This window comes from Tenrec ecaudatus, chromosome 6 (assembly GCF_050624435.1).
Source record: "Tenrec ecaudatus isolate mTenEca1 chromosome 6, mTenEca1.hap1, whole genome shotgun sequence".
Lineage (NCBI taxonomy): Eukaryota > Metazoa > Chordata > Mammalia > Afrosoricida > Tenrecidae > Tenrec > Tenrec ecaudatus.
The window spans coordinates 24,721,844-24,744,529 of NC_134535.1; the positions used below are offsets into that span (position 1 = coordinate 24,721,844).

The 22,686-nt window shown below is 46.3% G+C and overlaps 1 protein-coding gene across 1 annotated transcript in view; it reads right to left on the reverse strand.

Annotated features, from left to right (window-relative positions):
• Nucleotides 1-1,124: 1,124 nt before the first annotated feature.
• The window catches only part of MYBPC1 (myosin binding protein C1), a 124,696-nt gene continuing 103,134 nt past the window's right edge, over nucleotides 1,125-22,686 (reverse strand). The window contains exons 20-28 of the mRNA XM_075553205.1: nucleotides 21,343-21,477; nucleotides 17,101-17,268; nucleotides 14,147-14,235; nucleotides 11,704-11,899; nucleotides 10,165-10,304; nucleotides 7,645-7,804; nucleotides 6,272-6,408; nucleotides 5,753-5,939; nucleotides 1,125-1,225 (exon numbers count right to left, since the gene is read on the reverse strand). Of these exons, the coding sequence (XP_075409320.1) occupies nucleotides 1,125-1,225; nucleotides 5,753-5,939; nucleotides 6,272-6,408; nucleotides 7,645-7,804; nucleotides 10,165-10,304; nucleotides 11,704-11,899; nucleotides 14,147-14,235; nucleotides 17,101-17,268; nucleotides 21,343-21,477 (1,313 nt within the window). The remainder of the gene's footprint in view (nucleotides 1,226-5,752; nucleotides 5,940-6,271; nucleotides 6,409-7,644; nucleotides 7,805-10,164; nucleotides 10,305-11,703; nucleotides 11,900-14,146; nucleotides 14,236-17,100; nucleotides 17,269-21,342; nucleotides 21,478-22,686) is intronic.

The window sequence follows — 22,686 nt, forward strand, 5'->3', positions numbered from 1 at the left end:
GAGCCCCTTGTGTTGTTCTCCCCGCACTATCCCTGCACCCACCCCTGACCACCATCACACCTTCCCAGCTCCACGGTGACAAGGAGGAAAAGCAGTTCTTTTTCAACGTCTTAACCAGGATACCTACAAGTGTCCATGTATTTATTCCTTGGAACAGAATCCAACATGGGGGTGGGATGGGGAATGATGCCTTCGTCACACTCCTGCCCTCTCAACCCAAACTTTGCAGCACTGGGAGGAGCGGAGGATGTTGCTGAAACAGTCAGGGGCCAGTAAAAATGCTTCTCAAGCAGGTATCTTTCCATGTTGACAGAAGCTGGCAGCAAACCCTCCTAAGGTAACTGCTCTGGGGTCTGCAACAGTCCCGGTGCCTGTGCCCAGTTGTTTGGGTGGAATCATGGAGGGCATGGCCGGGAGGCCACCCCAGGAATGCCAGGGGGGTGCAACTGGCCTGTTACCAAAAAGGTCGGAGGTTCTAGTGCACCCCAGAGGCAACGTGGCAGAAAGGCCTGGTGATTGACGTCCCCAAAAGCTCTGCCAATGACAAGCCTTAAGGCCCAGTTCTACTTGGTGAAGTAGTTAAGCAGGCCTGTGTGACACGACTCAGCTTTACTTGGCAAATCCATGAGGCCAACAGGGAGACAGGTTTTCAAGACTTTATCCTGGCACACTGTGCTGGATTTTCCTCCGGCAGAGAAAGGCATATACAACCTTTGACTTTAAACAAAAATAACTGCTTTTGTTTATGCCGGCAAGTTGATTCGACTCACAGTGACCTGCAGCACAGAGTAGAACTGCCTCTTTGAGTTTCCGGGCTGTCGCTCCTCCTGGGAGCAGGGCGCCTCAACTTTCTCCCAGTCAGGCCAAACTGCCAACCCACGGTGAACACCTCCACTCAACACCTCTCATGACCAAGCACACACACAAGTGACCCAAGGGCTGACATCATGGGAAACTGTGTTTGCCATTTTTAATAAAGCAATCCATGCAGACACTTTTTTTTTTCTTCAACACGAGGAGGAAAAAAAACCACCGCCCCTGGGTGCCTGGTGGAAATGCGGAAAATACTCTCATTGCAACCAGATCTCAACGCCGTGGCGTGTAGCGGGGCAATGCCCAGGCCCTTAGTATTCTTCAGGAGTGCTTGACTGTAAATCTCGCAAATACGAATCAATTATGTTAGGAGGCACACCTTGCAAGAGGAGCCTGCAGAAGGAGAGCCCACCTGGAGAGGACAGAGAGGAGAAGGCAGGGTCACAACACCGTCCACGTGAAAGACACCGCTGAAACAATGGCGTCTAATAATGCCGTTTGGCGAGCTCCCTGGCCACATGGCTAATCAGATGCATTAGTGACAATGGTCATTTAGTCCCCACTTGGAACCCTCTTCCTGGTTTTAGTACATTTAGGATCGAAAGCGCTTGGCATCTAGAAGGAAAAGCAGGTTCCCAGCAGACCCATAGCAGTTTGGTTTGGGATTTTTTAATGTTTCTTTTCCTACTGTTAAATTTGAGCCCCGTTTGAAATTCCTTAGTGGCTGATTCGGTGCTCTTAGAGAAGTTTGATTGGCCAGCAGATGACTGAAGAGTTCTGATCAAGAGCAGGGTGAATGCACACCGTGTTATGGATCAGCGGGAAGGCATTTCCAGGGTGTTAATGTTCTGTTTAATGAAGCACAAAGAGATCTAATTCAAGCACACAGAAGAAGAAGAAAAAAAAGGGGAGGGGTGCTCCTTTAGCTGTGGCTGAAACACCTTCAATGCATTCTCAAAAGTGTGAAGCCTTGTAAATTGTTAAAAAATCTTAAAGCCCGTCCAATCTCTTCTGAAGGCAGGAGAAATGCCTGCTGATGCTGCACACTTACCTTGCACGTTTCTGACTTACACCTAAAAAAACCATCGCATCCTTTGAGCGAGAACCCAGGAAACCACAAAAACTCACCCTTCTGCAGAGAAGGACTGCACTACTTGCTACTAAACTCACGTACAGACCAAAAAAACCCCAAACAGCATGCCATTTGAACATTCTTAAAACTTCTCTAATGCAAATCTGAGAGCGTCATTCTCCTTAAAAAAAAAGTCCAAGTCACATATTGGTAGAAACGATGCCATTTATGTACATGTCCATTCCTTGATGCAAAGACGTCAGGATGCTTGGGTGGTCCCATCGCTAGTCAATGCTTTATTTCACTCATGCTCTACAGCATTCAACAACTTGCTTCATGTCACCAGGGGGCAGTCGCGGGGAATAAGTACGAGCTGTTAATGTCACGATACCGAAATACAAAGGAAAGCCATGTCGTTAGCAGTTTGAAAGAGTCTATTTTCATTGGATTCCATAATGAAAATCATGCCATATTCCACAGGCTTTGTATGGCTTATGACAGTCATAAGCTTCATATGCCAAAACCATATGAAAGCTTACCTTACGGGGCAACATACATTCAAAAGTCCTTACTGTGCTACGACTAAGGAAGAGAGAGAGGGAGAGAGAGAGAGAGAGAGAGTGGTAAGCATTAATGAAAGTGCTAACACCGAAAGTTGCGTACTTGTTGGATAAAATTACGGTCATGATTATGATGAGGTGATTTCATTAATCCTTAGTCATGTGAAAGATGAAGGGAAATAGAAGCGCATGGAATGAAGGGCAGGGATCCAGCCACTTCAAAAGGGTCATTAATAAGTAAATGATTTATTAATATGCACAACCACAAGAAATTGGTTTCTACCAAGTGTGAGCAGGTGGCAGAGCCAATTTGATTGTACAGCGACCATTTATGGTCAGAGCTTCCAAACCATTAGCTGAAGGGAGAAGACAGAGAACAACAACAAAATAAAGAAAACCCTACAACATATATATATTGTGTTTTTCAACAAAAGAAAAACGTGAAGACAATAGACAAAACATTAGTGTACATATATATATGTTGAAACTCTAAAAGGCAAAATTATCAAGTAGATCTAAGTATTAAACTAGTGGATTCTAGAATACGATACATGCTGAACTGATTTGGTATAACTGACCCAAATAAACATGAGGCTGAAACAAAACTGAGACTACCAGGTGATTATATATAAATATATATATTCTACAAAACTCTAAGGAGAACTCTGACTTCTTCGAAAGCTGACGGCATCTCTAGGAATTCAGGGGCAAACGCTGTAAGTTCAGGTATAGATCTACTTCATTATTCGAGTTTACACTCGGTTGCTTACTCAGCCCCACTGAGCCCTTAATTTCCTCTCCCAAATGGGAGTCAATCACACATATGAAGGGGCTTCAAAAAGTTTGTGGGCAAAGAGGGAAATGAAAAGACAGTGGAATTCCCCCTACCCCTTTTTAAGCCCTTCTGACACAGGGCAGGGCTCGTTCATAGCTTTATTATACATTCTGCACCAGGGCCCGGGGTGGGGGGTCGGTTCTTTAAATTAGGTTCATTTCTCGGTGAACTCATTTCAGCCCCATGAAGATGTCCAAAAGAGCCAACGGATCCATGGGTTCCCAACATGCTATTGACTATTTTCTGTGTCAAGTCCTCCATGCGTAAGCTTCCAAAGGTTGAATGCATTCTGATTTTTATTTTGCATCCTATTTCCATCAAAAGCACCCAACACTTTTTCTGAAACATAGCCCTTGAAAAAAAAAAAAGGTTGAGTTTTTCTCAAGTTTGACCAAGTTGATACTGAGGAAACGACACTGGAAACGACCTTAAGGGAAAGACTGTGTTCTCGCTACCTTTGACAAACGGACCGTCAAGAGAAGGTCCCCGGCTTCGGCAGTCTCACGTTTAGCATGAGACCTTTCTCAGATGGAGCTTCCTGGTTGAACACACAGACACCAGTAAGGGCATGCTTAGTTTTCGGACAAGACCCGGGCTCTGCATGACTTAATATCCTTGAATAATTTGGCCTTCCTTAGCCATGGCATGACGACTCGTATGCCATGAGCGGCTGGGAAGTGTGAGGAAAAGCACATGAGAAAGTCAAGCTTTACATGCAAAGTGCAGTTTCATGTCAGAGGAATGGAACAGAAAGTAGGACTATCCAGTGGGATATGAGCGTTTGAAACCTGTTGCTGCCCCTCCAGGAAGACTGGTTGTCCAGGGGTATTTACTCCTTGATATATCACTGTGGAATTAGAATATTTGTACCAGTATTTATTGATTCTCGGTTGACATTCTTACCTTTTTATCCCCCTCAGTTAACTTGGTTCAAGTCACCTATTATCCGATAACAATCTGATGATAAACAATCTCAGCTTTATTTCTAGGACCCGCAGCTAGATCACCTTATAACGAACTTATATATCAGAGTACATTATTCACACCACTAAGTTCCCTTACAAACTATGGCATCTCTTTATGCATAATAGTGCTCACTTTTATGAAGGACTATACCGCCTGCCCCGCCTCCTGAATGTTGAACCACTGATGAAAACAACAGTTTATAGCATTAACAACATCCACTTATTTTCTGTGTGTGTGTGTGTGTGTGTTTGGCAGGTTGAAACAAACTTCAACAATGCCTTGGAACAAAAGTAAGACTAGAAATGTAGAAGTTAGATATATTGCAACTGTGTTTCTAGCTAGTGAAGCAGCTGGGGGAAACATTTAAATTTGTTAAGAACTAGCTCTATAGTAAGGTGTGAGATTTTTCTAAGAATACGATGTGCCTTATTCTTGAATTTGAGGGGGAAAAGTTGGAAAAAGAATGTTGCTTAGCGCTCAATTATGAATCTATGATGCTACACACCTGAGACAAGCATATACTGTGCTTAAGAGGTTACAAATGGAAAAAATTTTTCAAGAAATTTACTATATACCATACGTAGGACTAAAAAATAATTATGTTTTACATATATGTTCTCAATGTTTACTATGATTCTCTAAAATAGCTACTTGGAGTTGAATGTGAGTAAAGTCCTGGCTTCCAGACTTTGAGATCATTTGATCACATAGAGAGGCAGGGAAAACAGAGACCAGTTATCACAGAATGATGACCTGAAACAGTGAAAACGAGCAAGCACCGGGGAGTCATGTTACCTAGTATGCCGTCACCCTAACTCTGGCAGCAGAGGAGTGTTCAGGTTGTCCCAAAGTAGGTGTTGATGGTCAAGCAAAGAGTCAATATCAAAATCATAGTCAATCAATATTAAAAATGGAATAGGGTGGCTAGTCTGAAGAGCCAGGTGGACCACCCAAATCCTTTCATGTTTTCTTAGTCTAAGTGACTTCTGATAACTATTAATGAAATATATATATCTATAAATGCATATACCTTAGTGGGATTTTTAGAAGTAATTATTTCCAATACAGGTTATTATAGTTTTTATACGTATCACTGAATATGAAACCAGCCAATTTATCTCTGCATTTATTGGAAGTTTCACAAAATAGCAAACTAATTTAAAATTCAGCATGAGTTCCTTAATTGTAGTTTCATGAGTTCAGTTTTTTTCACTAGGATCCTATTATAGATACTCTGTCCCCACAATAATAGCACTTTGAATCCATTCATGTTCCCTGTGCTATCCTCATCTAGTAGTCTACAGAGATTCCTTCGGTTAACAAGAATTGTAAGTCATTAAAAAAATAAGTCTACTGAAATCATCAAGTAGCCTTCAACAAATACATCGGAAGGAATGCAGAATGTAGAAATCAAAACCATTTTGACGGGTAATTTGGATTCTGCCGTCAGAACAAGGATGCTAGGACAGCGTGAACGGGAGCAGACAGAGGGTCCGGGTGTCTTACCTTTCACCTCCAGTTTGCACTCCATCTCCACCTCCCCCAGCTCATTGACGGCCTTGCAGCAGTAGGTGCCTCCGTCGTACGGGCTGGGCTTGCGAATCTCCAGCGTGCAGACGCCCTGGTTGCTGAACATCCTGTAACGCGGGTCACCCACGATAGTCACTCTGTTCTTCATCCAGGTTATTTTGGGCTGAGGTGAAGATGGAAGACAGTAGAGTCAAAACCTCTATTTGTTTTTAGCGGTTGGCAGACTATCAGAGAGAGCGCGGCTGAACCTGTAAAGTCTAGTCGACAGAGAAGAAGACAAACGTCCCTGGAGAGAGTCTGTTTCCCTCCAAGTAAAGGTGGGTTCAAATCCCCTCGCTTTCAGTTGGTAGCTGAGTACTTAACCATTTGTACCCCAAGGACTCGCATAGTTGATAGACCTGCAGATCTCATTACTTACCCTTATCACACGGAACATATAAAAGCGTGAGTCTGGGCCAGCTCTGACATGGGATGAGTTCGAAGAAAGCACAGTACCTTAGGATTTCCTCTGATGCTGCAGTTCAGGGTGGCGTTGTAGCCAGCCACGGCGTAGGTGTTCACCAAAGGCTGGGTGAACATGGGTGCCTCCGTGAAATCGAAGTCATCATACACTGGATTTTTGTAGACTTTACCTAAAAACAAACATCACAAGTCTACAAATTGGCCCGAGATGACATCCTCCTTGGCACACGTCACTCACGAGGAGAAAGCCCCCTGAGCTTAGGGAACCACGTGGAACCACGAGCAGATGCCCCTCGACTCACACTGGCGAGCACACACAGCCAGCCTGTCCCCAGACACACAAATCCAGAGGCGTCAAGAGAAACTTAAGGACACACAGAGCACTCCTTCCGAGTCTCTCTGAGTCTTTCCACCCGAAATGTGTAATCCGCAAGCCGCAGTGAGGCACTTTCGACGGGGAATGCCAAGCCCAGGACGGAATCCCAGGCCCTTCGTGGCAGAGCGAGTCGGTGCGAAGGCCGAGAGAATAAAGCTAGAGGCATAGAAAGGGGTGGGGGCTCACGACACACAGGATCCAGAAACAGGAGTGGGAATAGCGACACCAGAAGGGCAGGGAGAAGAGGGAGAGAGAAGGGAAGAAGGGGGACCCATCACAATGATTGACACATACCCATGCACCCCTCTCCAGGCGGCAGAACAGCAGAAAACATGGGGCAGGGAGACAGGGGTCAGTCAGTGTGAGGGGTGAGAATAATAACAATGGACAATCTATGGGGGGGTGTTATGAGGGTAGGGGGTAGGGGGAGCAAAAAAGAACTGATACCAAGGGCTCAATAGAAAGAAAATGTCTAATAGAGAATGAGGGCAACATATGTACAAACATGCCTGATTCCATTGGTGTATGGATTGTGATAAGAGTTGTACAAGGCCCCAATAAAATTATTAAAAACAAAAGGAATAAAGCTCAGGAAGTACCCCCCGGCCCCCCAAAAAAATCTAAAAAAGATTCCAACTCCTAAGGGACTTTACAGGCAGAAAGCCTCTCCCGGGGGGTTTCTGAGCTGGTAACTCTGGGCGTTGAAAGGTCCCCCTCACCCAGGGGCAGCTGGTGCTTTGGTCCCCACTGCGGATCCACTGCACCCCCCTGGCTCCGGCCAGAGGGACCTGTTTTGTCCCCCTATCCCTGTGACCTTCCGTGGTTTTACAACAACGGTGCAGAAGGTGGAATGAATGAAATCTTACATCTCAAAAAAAAAAAGAAGAAAAGAAACCATAACTGCACATTCCCTGAAAAATTATCCTTAGTGAACATTTCCTTGAGCCCTTTTCACAAGGTGCTGCTCATCTTGATTCCCTGCACCACAGCTGTCCTCGCTGGGTCACCGAGAACCAGGCTGGCCACTCACCGTCCTTGGCAATCACCGCGCTCTCCTTGGTCATGGTCGCGTCCTCACTGAGGCCGCACATGTTTTCAGCGAAGACCCGGAAGTAGTACTCATTCCCGATGACCAGTTCGGTGATGGTAGCGTTGGTTCGGTGATAATGTTCAATGACAGTGAACCATTCCTGAAGGATGGGGTGAGGTGGAAATAACCAGAGGAAAATCAAATTATATACATAGATACACATGTTTAATGTATGAGAAGATAAAAAGCTACATTCTCTCCCCACTCCCACAATTTTCTCATCATGCCAAGAAATAGGGCGTTTTCCAAGTTTATTTTGCGACAACCAGTGGGGAGATGCATTGCACCATGTATGCTTAATTAGTATCACTTGCTGAGACAAGTTAATAAAGGGACACCTTTTCTCTGTAACATTTAGGGCTGTTAAGATCTCCAGGTATTGCGGAGGTTTTTAAGACAGCAGGTAAATGTCATTCCTCCCTCACTTTTTCCCTGAGCATCTTCTGTAAACCTTTCAGCCAACGTTTACTACAGGTATTATCACTCCGCTTTTATCTTGGTGGCGTCGAGGTTATGCATTCAGCTGCTAACTGCAAGGTCAGCAGTTTGAAACCACCAGCCACTCTGCGGGAGAAAGTTGAACTCTGTGCTCCCACAAAGAGCTACAGCCTCGGAAACTCACAGGGGCCGTTCTAGCCTGTCCTCCAGGGATGCTAAAAATGGGTATCAACTCAGTGGCTGTGGGCTTGGATCTTCTTGCCTAGATGGTGAGGATCTACAAGGGCAGGCGCGGTCATGTTTTTTGTTTTAAGCATACAGTAGTTAGAACAGTGACCAACACAGTATTGGTAGACTGAGAGAAAACCACAGGACAAAACACAAATGAATTAAAAAAACACCAGGCTTGCTGGTGTAAGAGAGGCAGGGAAAACTCTCAAAACCAGGCCCTTGAGCACACTTCGAGCCTGGAATGGAATCTAGCCTCTACCTCCACCCCCACCTTCAGCCAAATAATAGTCAGGCCTACAGGGTTAACAATCCTCCACCGAACACAAGCTGCTTTGGACGATCCACCATGTGAGATTTAAAGGGCAGTATTTGCCCAGGGCTTAAGCTCAGAGGCAGAAAGGGATCAGAAGCAGCAAATGGAGACCATCAATACAGAGAAGAGGTGGGCTGCCCCAGCATGGGGATTGTCATCAATGTCAGTAAACAAAATGCTTATGAATCGCTGGATGGAAAACCAATTTGCTCTGTTTACTTTCACCCAAATTTTCTGCAGAAAAGTAGAAAGAAAGAAAAGTTGATGGCCTCCAGCAAATCCCTTCTCTTCTGAGCCTCAGTTTCCTCATCTGCAGAGCGGGGAGAATCATATTATGATTCTAACTCAGTTGTTTCTTGAATACCCCCAGCTCTTTCCTCCTGGAAGACTTGTTTTTTACACAGGCTGCTCCCTTTAGGATCTTTCTTTTTGAAACAGCGTCTCTTGTTTTTTTCTTTTTGAGATATAAATTCACACTATCCAAAATTTGTTCCCTGAGGACAAACATCACACGGGTGTAAACAGGAGCCAGAAAGCAGAGTGAGGCGGTGTTTGCTGCATGAATGAATGGACTGACTCCCAGGAAGCAGCGTGCAGGCACTCAACGTTTTCAGCCTTTTCATAACTAACCAGGAATGTCATCTGTGCCCCCACTTTATAGAAGAGAAAAAAGAGATCAAAAGAGGTGAAGGGACTGTCGACAGACACAGAATCATTGGTAGCAATGCTGGAATTAAAACCCAACTTTCTTCTTCTTTTTAATCATTTTATTGGGGGCTCAGACAATTCTTATGACAATCCATACATACATCCATGTGTCAAGCACATTTGTACATTTGTTGACATCATCATTTTCAAAACATTTTCTTTCTACTTGAGCCCTTGGTTTCAGCTCATTTCCCCCCCTCCCTTCCAACTCCCCTCCCTCTTGAACCCTTGATAATTTATAAATTCTTATTATTTTGTCATGTCTGACATTGTCCAATGTCTTCCTTCACCCACTTTCCTGTTATCTGTCCCCCTGGGAGGAGGTTATATTTAGATCCTTGTGATCGGTTCCCCCTTTCTCCCCCACCTTCCCCTTCCCCTCCTGGTATCACCACTCTCAGCACTGGTCCTGAAGGGATCATCCGCCCTGAATTCCCTGTGTTTCCAGTTCCTATCTGTACCAGTGTACGTGCTCTGGTCTAGTCAGATCTGTCAGGTAGAATTGGGGTCATGATAGTGGGGGGGGGCATTGAAGAACGAGAGGAAAGTTGTGTGTTTCATCGGTGCTGTACTGTAAAACCCAACTTTCTGTGGCTGCTTAGGCCGTGCCCTTTCTAGAGGTGTGGCACACTTCTGCTCCAAGGCTCTGTGGGTTCCTCCCACAGAAGATCCATGCTGCCCGCTTTGCTCTGACGAAATGAGATTGTCCTTATTTGGAAGCAAAGCATTGTGCTGTCGCCACGGGACCAGAGGAGCCAGGTCTTACTTACCATGCTCTTCTTGTCCGCCTTCTGGATGGTGTAGCCCGTGATGGCAGCGTTCCCATCATCCTTTGGGGGTGTCCAGGTGAGAGCAACATTCTCTCCCCAGACATCTTCGATCTTCACAAGTTGAGGTGGGCCAGGACGGTCTAGGAGCAGAAAATCACAGCATCACTGGGGGGTTTACGCTACACCAACTACATGCACCCACTTGGTACATGCGATCCTTTGACATATACATCCCTGCATCACAGGGTCCTTGGATGGTGCATCTGGTTAATGCGATCCGCTGCTGTCTCAGAGTTTGGATGTTCAAGTCCACCTAGAGTGCCTTGGAAGAAAGACCTGGCAATCTGCTTCTCCAAGCACAGACTTTGAGAACCCTATGGAGCACAGCCCTCCTCGGACATACAGGGGCGCCTGGAGTTGGAATGGACTCCAAGTCAACTGGGTTTTTCTTGATCATACAGGAAGTGGCACCCTATCCCAGGGGCTTCGGAGACCTTGTTCTTCCTACTCAAAGACAACCTGTCGGGCGAAAGGGTACGGTCCCCCCAGGTAACAAAAACCAACAAGATTTAGCCAATGGCGAAAGGAGGTGTCGTTGAAGGGGCTTGAGCTTTTGTCCCAAGAGAGCCTCGCCACAAGACGTGGCTTTTTTGATCAGAGAGTCCAACGGCTTTGCAGAAACATAGTAATAAAAATGACTAGAAACAAGGCTTCTCTGAGCTCTGCCCCTACTTTCATTTCTCTGCAAAAATGATACAACAACCCGAGTAGGAGGAGCCTATACATAACGGATCCTTCCGCTGTTCCCCTAACTCTGGACTGACGTCAGAACCGGCCTTAGTTATGATTTGTCCAGTTAAGTAGCCAGCTAGCCTACTCGTGTTTAACTGTTTAACTCTGTTTAGGTAAGTATTCCTTATATTTAACAAAACATCTTCGCTCTCCCTTAAATGTTATTATTAGTGAATTTTCAGTACAGTCAGCAATAAGCTACAGCTAGAGATTGCTAAGCGGTTTAGACAACCGCTCAACAGAGTGGCTGATCAGGCTGTTGAAGCCTGAGAGTAAGAAGAGAGCTGGATCTCAAGCACTATAGATGCTTTTCACTGAAAAGTACATTCATGAATTTTCTTAAGCAATCAATTCCCAACGTCTCATTTGCTGGGTTCTTTTATCCCATTAGGGAGCCCTGGTGGTGTAGTGGTTATGCCGTGGGCTACAGTCTGCATGGTCAGCAGTTCAAAACCACCAGCAGCTCCTCAGGAGAGAGACTGGGCTTTCATAGACAGTTACAGTCTCTGTTACCCACAGGGGGTCGCTGTGAGTCAGCAATGACTGGATGGCAGCGAGTTCTGAGTTTGTTCAGTTAAAATTATTTTGAAGTACAAACAAATTGTATTTCATGTACTTAAAAACGACAACTCAGGATTTCCTGTTCAGCCAGCCTAGCAGCAGCCCCTACGCCTTCCGGAGAGACAAGGTCGACTCGTGACCACACTGCTTGGACGGAGCGAACCTCGTTTCTTCCTCCCAACCTACCCACGATCTGGATGTCGATGGACGCGGTCTCCATGTATTTGTCCACTTTGACCTGCAGGTCGTACTTCCCAGAGTGGCTCCTCTCTGCTTTTCGGATAAATATGATGGTGTCGGTTTCCGAGTTGCGAATATTGATTTGATTCTTATCAATTTCCTCACCATCCTTCTTCCAAGTCAATTCTGGTCTGGGCTTTCCCTGAAAAAGAAAGACGAAAAAAAAAAAAAAAAGATAGAGGGGCAGTAAGAATCAGGTGGTTTCTCTGTTCCCATTCCTGCTCCTGGTCTGTAACAAGAGTTGTAGGAGCCCCCAGTAACATGATTAAAAAAACAACCAGATGGGTCCAAGGTGCTGCTGCTCTGTGTGCTGTTTGTCGCCACATAGGTGACACTGGCTTGCTACACTCAGGTGAGTTTGCAAGACAATCCTGTAGGGACCAATCACAGCAGTAACGGCCCGGGGGCTGCTTGCTGACTACATTCGTGGGGAAGGTACTATGTTGGGTATGTGCAAGCATTTCTCTTCATCATCGCATCAAAGGAAGCATCATTTCCTTATTTTTTTAGATAAAGAAGTTAAATGACTTGCCTGATGTCTTGCAGCTAAATGAGTCCTGGACCCAGGTCTCGTACCCAGGCTCCAGAGCCTGCACAGGACAGCATAATGGTCAAGAACACGGCCGGCCGGACTCTGGCCTCATGGGATCTGTGTTGAATGGCTTTGAAGAGCTTTGTGACCCTGGGAAGTTACTTAAACCCTCTGTGCCGTGGTTCCCCAACCGGAAAAGGGAACAAAGAAAGTACCGACCTCATGGAATGGTCATAAAAGCTGAGGTCTTCAGAAAGCTTTTTGGCACACCCATGAAAACAAAACCCAAACACACTGTGGTTAAGTCAATTCCAATGCCATAGTGACCCTACAGGGCAGAGGAGCCCTTCCCACCTTGAGTTTCTGAGGCTGTAAATCTCTCTGTGAGCAGAAAGCTTCCTCTTTCTTCCACAGATCGGCTGGTGGGTTAGAACTGCCAACCTTGTGGTTCGCAGCCCAATGTGCAAACCACTAGGCCACACAGGTATTTTTATGAATGTGATTTAGATGCTGTTCCATGGGAGAAAGAGGAGGCACTTTGCTCCTGTAAAGCTTTATAGCGCCAGAGAGCCTTTACAGGGCCACTATGCTCCAGAAGTGATTGGATGGCTGTGGGTTTGTTTTGTTTTTATTATCGAGATGTTAAGTCCTAGTGGCGCAGGGGTAAAGCATTTGGCTGCAACCCAAAAGGTCAGTGGTTTCTGGAATGAGAACTTCGTCTTATAGGTTTCCAGGACCAGAAAGAATCCTCAAGCATTTCTTCTTTGGGTAGATCCTTGTTGTTTCCTCCCTATTGTTGAGTTGTTCCAATTCATCCAATACATGTTAGCCTATAAACAAGGGGGCTTCAAAAGGTTCTTGGAAAAATTCCACTATCAAAAAGAAAAATTCCACTATCATCTTTTTAAAAATACTTTTATTGGTGGCTCATACAACTCTTATCACCATCCACACCTCTGTCCATTGTGTCAAGCGCATTTGTACATTTGTTGCCATCATCATTTTCAAAATCCACCATCAGCTTTCGTCCATTTTCCCATGAAGAAATTGAATCCCCCTCATACCTATCCCTACAGGACAGAGCAGAGCCGCCCCATGCCCTAGGCTGTCATCATCCTGGGAGCAGATTGTCAAAGCTCTTCTTCCAGTGAGCAGCTGCTGGGTTCAAACCACTGACCCTCCTGCTAGTCCTGAGCTTGTTACCACTGCACTCCCAGGACGCCTCGCTTCTCCCCACCTAGTCCCACTGCTGGGACGAGATTAGATCTTTATTTATTGAATCGCTCACCTTGTGGTTGGCTGCCTAACATCTAAGCCCCAGCACCGACAGGATTCCTCATTTCAATAAAAAGTACCTAACAAGAGACCCAACCGACTGTGAATTCATGTTCCTTCAAAACCGTCATAAGCAGGGGTCAAAGGCTCATGTCGAAAGATCTATTGCAGGTTTTTTATTTTCAGTAGGTTTTTTTATTTCACACCCCGCCCCTCTGCCTCCAGTGCTATTAAGTTGATTTTGACTCATAGTGACCCTGTAGGGTGTACCTGAGATGAAAAATCTTCCCGAGTGGCCTGCCTCCGCAGTCTTCCTTGCAGCAGCCGTGGCTTTTGGATTGCCGACCCTGCGGTTGACTGCCTCATGTCTGAGCCTCAGTGCCACCAGGGCTCCTTCTTTAACCAACTCAACTCACTGCCCTCCAGTTGATTCCAACCCATCCCCCCAAATCTCTTCCATTATTTACCAAGTCTCCTCTGAGGTCACCTTCACCATGAGGAACTTAATGTTAAGAGTGTCTCCCTCCACTTCTTAAACACCCAGCTCTGCAAAGAGAGGGTGAGCCGACCCACAAGTCTTACCTGGTAAGGGATCACCAGATTGACGGCTTCTCCAACTCGGCGGATGTAGGTTTGCTTCAGGTGTCTTGGGATGCGAATCTTTGGAGCCTCTGGGTCAGAGAGCAAAATGTTGCCATCAGCATGCTATACTGGAAATGGAATTCCCTAGGTGTAATATACACGGAAGCAGCCACATCTCAGAGGCCTCACTAGTAATTCTATAGGGTAAGAACATTGTAGAAAAAACATCAAATTCTTTTCTTAGGACCAAATACACAGTTTACATGTTTCTAACGGGGAGTGCGTGCTTTAAAGCATGTCATTAAGGAGCAGTGGGTGCCAGTTTAGCTGCGAGGGCTGCCCTCTCTTTCTTATTATGGGGGAAGGAAGTTTTAGGCACCTCACGCTTGCTACCTAGGCAATCTTGGTGGCATTTGAGAGTAACCGTGTCCCTGTGTGAGTACTTAACAGGAACGTGTTCTATGAGGACATCATTTCCCTGGTGACTTACAAAACAGGAGACCACGACCCACTTTGAATCCATATGTATTCTTGAAACACCGGGAAGATATGATGGAATGTTGCTGCAACCCCTTCATAAGCAGCGGGTCCAGGGCTCATGGTCTCATGGGGACAAGGCAGGCCTCATTCATTACCTGAGTGCTGACACCCTGGGCTTTATAAATGTTCATAACGAATGACCTAAGTCAGGGTGGCGGCCACTCTTCAAAGTTGCTGTTGGCTGCCTTCCAGTAAGCTCCATGTTCAATGGCACGAAACTGTCTGTCTCTGCACCATTTCCACGATCAGCTTCAAGGTACACCACCAGGCTCCACAGCGTTTTCATTGGCTGAGTTTTAGACGGACGCCTCAAGGTCTCTCTTCCTAGTCTGTTTAAGTCTGGAAGTCCCACTGAAATCTGCTCAAGCAACATGCAAGCCTTTTCCCTGGTGGTTGGTGGTGACTATGCATTAGGTGAACCAGCCAAGGATGGAACCAGGGTCTATCTGATGAAAGGCAAGAAGTCCATCCCAAAGCTGCCACTGTCCCAACAGTTTGGCCTCAGAACCCCCACTGTCCTCCAATAGACAGACTGTGCATTCTTTCCTGGACACGATCGGCTCGCTGCATTCACTCTAGAAAGTGTGTGCTAACCCCCCAAGCCTGACTCGCCACAAACCCGCCAGCCACTCAGATGGAGAAAGATGAGGCTGTCTGCTTCCATAATGGTTCACAGTCGCAGAATCGGCTTGATGGCGGTGGGTTAAGCGTAGACTGGTTTTGACTAGCCCCAGTTTCTGCCTCATTCTTTCAAGTAACAATGGCATTACAGAAGAGACTTGCTGTCTCGGCCCACAACTCCTTTCACAAGTGCATTGCTCCCGACAGCCACTGCTCTGTGCTGGGCAGCAGCGTCTGCTGACATTCTGCTCATTGTCATGCCTTGGAAACAAGCATGTACTCCGGCTCGAGATGAACTACAATGAGCACAGTGACAGGCATACACTGAATCATTTTTACTGCCTCAATCAAGAGTCCTCTCTCTGTCTCCCACCCCTCACTCTCATAGTCGTCCGGTCCACTCCAAACCATGGCCACTGGTGGGACAGGGAAGAGCTGCCCCCGTGCATTTCCCAGTCTGTAACTCTACGGGAGCTGATCCCTTAGATCAGCCAGTGGTTTCAAACTGCTGACCTTGCCGTTAGCAGTCCAATGTAGAACCCATTCGAACTACGAATGCATGTGGAGAAGAACACAAAGATTATCGGTGCAGTTCAGTGTCACTAGACTCCTGGTAGCATAGCAGTTACGCATAAAGCTGTGATCTGAAAGGTCCACAGTTTGAAACCACCAGCCCAGCCCACTCCCCGGGAGAAAGACGGGCTTCCTTCTCCTGTAAAGAGTCACAGTCTGGAAACTCACAGGGGCAGTTCTACCCTGTCCTGTACGGTCTCTATGAGTTGGCATCAACCCGACGGCAGTGAGTTTTTGGTTTGGGTGTCACTGATGTGACTTGTGCTAAGCTTTACTCACCATGACTTTAGCATCGTCGGTGCCCAGGTCAGACTCTTGCCTAGGGCCAAAAATGCATTCACGTTTTAACCATCCTGCTGCTGTGGGGCTAGTTTCCACTGCCGGGCTCACACGCCTTCTCTTGGGCGAGCAGGGATCCTGGCTAGAGTTGGCTCACGGCACCTGGTGAGGTTACCTGGTCCCCACAGCACCCGGTGATAAGAACATGAACTGACATTTGCTGTTATGGATTAAACCGTGTGTCCCCGAAAACGTGCTGTTGGTGTTGAGTCAATACTGATGCATAAAGACCCGTCTAGGACAGACTAGAACCACCAAGACTTGATGGAAACGGACTGACTGCCATGCTTTCTCACCTGGAGTGGGTGGTGTTTGGGAAGTAGGCAAAGGATATCGAAAGCACATACAATGCGAGGGATGTTTTAAAGAAAGAACCAATTAATTGGAGTGAAGACAGAAAACAAAGAGGTTGAGTATTTAACTACTGTGCCAACAGCACTCTGAAACCAACTAGCTCTTTGGTTCTGATCCCATCTGGGAACAGGGGTTGGGGTTATATTACTGAGGCAACATCAGTATAGAGTGGACCTTAAATCCATCTCTTTTGAGAGCAGAAAGAGCAGATGACGCCAGCAGCAACTGAGCAGAGGAGTGCCCGCGGCCCAGGGGGTTAAACATTGGACTACTACCCATAAGGTTGACGGCACAAACCCACGAGCTGCTCCCTGGGAGAAAGATGAGGCTGTCTGCTCCCGTAAAGTTTTACAGCCTCAGAAACTGGCAGGGGCAATTCTACTCAGTCACCGGGAGTCCCTCTGGGTCAAAATGGACTCAGTGGCACCGAACAATGGGATAGGAGGTTTTCAAGACGGTTAAGACACAACTAGAGAAAGGCAAACAGTGGACCGTGGAGAAAGAACTGATAAAGCTTTGCCAACTACCTATGATTTCCTTTACGAGGATGGGCTGCGAGTAGTACTTGGGCTCGCTGGCGCCGGCCGCATTCACGGCCTTCACGCGCACGAAGATCTTTGCATCCGTGGGCAGACCTGTGATGGTGAACTTGGTCTTGTCGATCAGATCTGTGTTGGCAACCACCCAGTCCTCAGCTACAATCCATAAAAGAGGAAGAAAACAGGGGGAGGGGGTGCTCAGTGAAAGAAGTCATTAAGCTCCTTACAAGCAACTCCACATTAGCATTTTATTCATCATGCACTGACTGGGTGGGGTTATGATTGGGGGCTGGATTTAGACTAAATGGGTGTGTATTTCCATATTTAAATGAGGTGGGGGAAAGGCTTAAAATAGCTGACACACACAAGGAGGAGATAAATGATCAGATTCTGTTACTTCTGAAAACCCTCTCGCTCAGGACACGAGCGTGTTCGGAATAACAGCACCTGTTCCTAATAACCTTATGGCAAGACTGCCCCGCTTTGGCTCTGTCATGGTCCATGTGACCAGGAGATTTAGCCATGTGCATCCATTAGAGGGGAGAAAGACGGGACTGTCCACTCCTGTAAAGAGTTCCAGTCTTGGAAACTCACAGGGTCAGTGCTACTCTGTCCTGGAGGGCCATTATGAGTCGGCATCCACTCAGTAGCAGTGAGGTACATATTAACAGGCAGAACAAGAGTGAAACGCCACGCCTGTACATGCATGGCACCAACCCAAACGCGTCATATTATCTCTCTATTTTGAACTCTGCTGGCTCATTCCTGAAAGAAGCTCATCTGAACAAGGGGGAAACCTAGATCTTGTTCCCATTTGTGGAGACAAGGAGCTTACACCCATGGCAAAGAAGAATCACCAGGCACAGGCTGGGACCTCACAAGGAGACGTACCCTTCTGTCCCCCTTTCCAAAAACTCTGATTTGGAGTGTTTGTCTACAACAGCAAGAGAATTTAAAGCCAGCACATGGGACTTGCAAATCATGCATCCCCTAAAAGGTCATATGTGCTTTTGCTCACAGAAAATGAAGATCGGCTTCGTTGCCCCCACCCCAAGTCCAAGGGGTTTTGTGTGCATGGGTGGTGGGTGTCCATCAGGTTTGGTCATAGAATGAGCATTCCCAGAACTTTATGACATAGTAAGAACATTCCCAGAACTTTATGACACAGTGAGGACATTCACAGAATACTTTACCTGGTAGATCATACGCAGACTCCCCATTTTCATTAGACTGTTTTGCTGATGTACCTTTGAGAGTCCGTCATTAAAATTAATTAAAGACACCCACTTTCACACTAGAAGAATATCGTTATCAGTAGTCAGCATTCTCTGTTAGTAATGTATGCAAAGTACGCAGAGATTTTTGTCTTCAGAGCAGTGACGGAAGAGACCCAAGGCATTGGGGTGGGGGTGGGGGGTTCCCTCCCGAGAGGCGCAGCCTGCCTGGTTCAGACTGTGGCTTTTGTCCTGAGCTGAGCCACCTGCCACAGAGGAGAGCAGGGAGGAGAGGAGAGAGGAGGCTAGGGCCCCGCCAGTGGTGGGAACAAGTGATGGAGAAGAAGGAAGCAGGGTTGAAGAGAGAGGAGGACCCAGCCCTGGAACCCCCGGTGGCCCAGTTTATCTCTGCTCCTGATCCTGACCCTGACCCTGACCCCATTGGGCAGAGACGGAGAGGGTGCTCCCGGGCGCCTGGGGGAATACAGTGCTGTCACTGTGGGGTTTACTCATCAGAGTCTGGGAGTCTCTTGGGACAATGCGGGCTCTGTTTCACCAGGGCTTGTGTTCTGAAGGAAACCGAAATGAGAACCGGCCCTAGCAGTCCAGGAGGGAGCCAGCCCTGGTTACCAGGGCAACGAGCTTGGTGTCAGGAAAACCAATGGCGCCTGCTTGGGTCCCTGTACTTTGTATGAGTGGAGGGGACTGTGTTGGCTCACAGGGTGGCCATGAGCGGATATCCCCCAGTGCTTTCTAATGATGGCTCCTAACAGGAGAGGCGCCTGAGAAGTGACCCCAGAAAACCCTTTTCTTGTTCCAAGTCTTCCAGGAGTGTCAGGGAGAAGGGAGCTGGAAACCACAATATCTGGCAGCAGGGAGGGCATGCGATTCACAGTCGTCGCTGATGAATTAGACCAGGAGCCGTGCTGTCCACAAATGGTCTATGGGGGCTATGGTGTTGGCGCTTTCATAGTCGAGAGAAAGCGGACGAGCAGGATGACAGGAAGAGATGAGGAAACGTAGAGGAAAGGGAGAAGGACTACAGAAGAAGGAGAACATTCCACCAGGAAAAAGATCAGGGCCAACCACCCCAGGCCGCCCCTGCACATATGAGCTGGGGGAAATTGGGAGAGAGAAGATGGTGTCCCGGGGATGGGTAAAGGAATACGAAAGCTTTTTTAAAACACATGAGGAATATTTGAAGGAAAGAACACGTAAATTAGAGTGAAGAGAACAAAGAATAAAATGCTGCAGGCATTAAGAGACAGAGAGAGAGAGGCAGAGCCAGAAGTAACACACTGACTTAGGAAAGAAAGGATTCTTTTATGAAAGAAAGCCTGAGATATCTAAAAGCATTAAACACTACAGAAAATTAGTCTGGAGGACAACAGCCATTAAAAGAGACTGAAGAGTATGTCAGGCACAAAAAAAAAAAAAGACGACAGTCAGAAAAGACCGCAAGAAGAAAGATATACACATACTAAAAGAACTTCCATAGAAAGCTAATTCCAAGACATTATGTGGCAAAATATATACATAATAATGACTGTGTACATATACATATGTATATACATACATACATATGTATCTACACGGACCACACGCAAAATTATGTAAAATACACTTAGTTGTATTTTATCTAAGGTGGGTCACATCAAAATGACAGCCCTCTATCATTTTGCTGTATCTTCTTACTTTTTAAACCTATCAGAAAGAAAAGAGTAAAGAATTTGCTCTGTTTCATACATAGACAAAAGGGTGGCGCTCAGCACCATAGCATATATAAGACTGGGAAATTCTGTGGCCTACACAGCATCAAACTACAAAGTGACCTGCTCATGAGGTTTTGAAACACCGGAGGAAAAGGGTCAGAATAACCCACATCTGGAAGGGCTCAAGAATTTACCTGTTAACATTAGTGACACTGCCCCCTCTTCCCTGACTGGGAACTTTGTTATAATTTCCACTGTGGTGTGGTTTAGAAGCTCCCCAAGCCCAGGAGAGGGCTGTTTCTAGGATACTCCGTTTCCCCTTCTCCTTGTCTTCATCCCACTTGGCCCACGATGGCGATCATATCCACATGGGCCCCAGTCCAAGGGCCTAGGGTTTCTCTTGGTTCAGGTTTCCCTCCAGAGGCAGCGTCTTCTGCACGGCGGGTCAAGGAGCATTGGCAATCACATTCCGTCTGATTTCCCAAACAGGCTGAGTGGGTTCTCTTTCTTGCACTCGAAAGGTCCATGTTGAAGATGGGCGTACCAAGAGTTTCCCTAGAACTTGGGTCTCAAGTTACCATTTGGGAGACACCCACAGCTTCTCAACTGTACTGTTGACCTACTATCATCTAAAACAGTGCCTGAGCCCCGAGCTGGACCAGTTTCCTGCACCCGTTTTCAAAAGACATATCACCTACCAGTCATGACGAGTAGCAAACCAAGAAACCACAGAGTTTTCCCGTGATTTTCACTTGTTTTGAACGCAGGTAAGTCTTTTCTTATATCCGTCCTCTTCTATGAGTGCTTTTCCCACCTCCTGGTTTCACCCCCCTCCTACATTTATGCTGTGAGATTCGTCTGTGCTCCAGTCTGAGACAAATTACTGTCACCTGTTGAATCCATCTCTCGCACTATCTACCATTTCCTTGACACACTAAGAATTATTCTTAATCTTCTCCCTCTGCCCTTTTAGTTCGCTGTGGAATAATTTGGTCCCACCACTTCAAGAAATAAAAGTATTGGAAGTTTTGTCATGGCCCCTCCTCTCTATGTCTTAGTTCAATCCGGCCATCCAATCTGCCCCCTTAGGCTGGATACTTTTGAGATTCCAGTCTATGAGTATCACATACCAAAAAAGGACTACAATTTTAAACCCTGTAAAAGAAGGACGTTAGAACTGATTTCCTTTTCAGTGAGAAGGAGATAAACTCCCAAGAACGAGAAACAAAAGAAAGACATATCTCACCTATTGATGGCAGCATTCAGTTTAAGCCCTAGGCAGTCACCTCACGAGCAGTACTTACTTCCTTCAAAGCAGTACTCTAGTACATAGCCATCTAAACCTGCTGCTCCGATCTGGTCCGGGGGTCGCCATTTCATTGTGACCGTGCTGTCCGTAACTGAGTCGACCGCCAGCAGAGTGGGAGGGCTCGTTACAGCTGCAAGGAGAGAAAGAGAGAAAAAGAAGGTGTTCATGACATTGTAGTGGCACAGGAAGTGTGAGAAAAATAAAAACAGGCAGAAGCCCCGAGTCTTAAGTCAACACAGGGCAGTAGAGATTCCTCATGTGTATGATGTATGCTAGACATGGAAAACTTAGTAAATGCTGACCCAGTTTTCCCTCTAACTTTGAGAGGCTGGTGTGTGAGGACAGGAGGCCTAAGGAAGTAGAAGAATTCAAAGGTAGATCCCTATTAAAACTTTCATAATTGAAAATTGCTCTGGTGAGGGGCCACCCTGGGACTGAGGGAGTGGTGGTCACTGGACCTCGGTCGGGGGAACCCCTGGTTTGGTGGGTGTCCAATGGAAAAGAATCACCATATACTTGGTAGCTCGATGCCTGACTCACAGTGACACGACAGATTCTGATCTGTTAGGAGGGGATCTGCACTTGGAAGAAGTGATCTAGGAAGTTTCCCCCAACACCAATCCCCATGCTTAGAGTAAACAGAGCTTGAACTACTTCCAGGTTCTTCTTTTATTAAATATTTATTTATTTATGTCATTTTGTTGTTGTTGTCGTTTTGTTTTCTTTTGTCACTGTGTTTTGCTATGTCTTGTTTTTTAGTGCATATTATTATCTCTGCAGGTCTATTTAGATAAGATAGGCTAGATGAACAGTTTGAAGGAGAAAACAATGGGACTGATGGTTCCAGGGAGACATGGGAGAGGGGGATGTGGGGGAAAGGAGATGGTGTTGACCAACCCAGGGAGAAGGGAACAACAAGTGATCCAAAATCAGTGGCAAGGAGGATGTGAGAGGCCTGGTAGGGAATGATCAAGAGCAAGGTAATACCAAAGGAAATTATTGAAACTCAAATGAAAGCTAAGCATGATAGTGGGACAAGAGGAAAGTAAAAGGAAATAGATGCAAAGGGCATTTATAGAGGTATAAATACAGGTATGTACATATGTAAATATATTTATACATGATGATAGGGAAATAGATCTATATGCATATATTTATAGGTTTCGTACTAAGGTAGCAGATGGACATTGGACCTCCACTCAAGTACTCCCTTAATACAAGAACACTTTGTTCTATTAAACTGTCATTCCATGATGCTCACCTTCCCAATATGATCACGAAAGACAAAGCGGTGCATAAGCAAATGTGGTGAAGAAAGCTGATGGTGCCCGGCTATCAA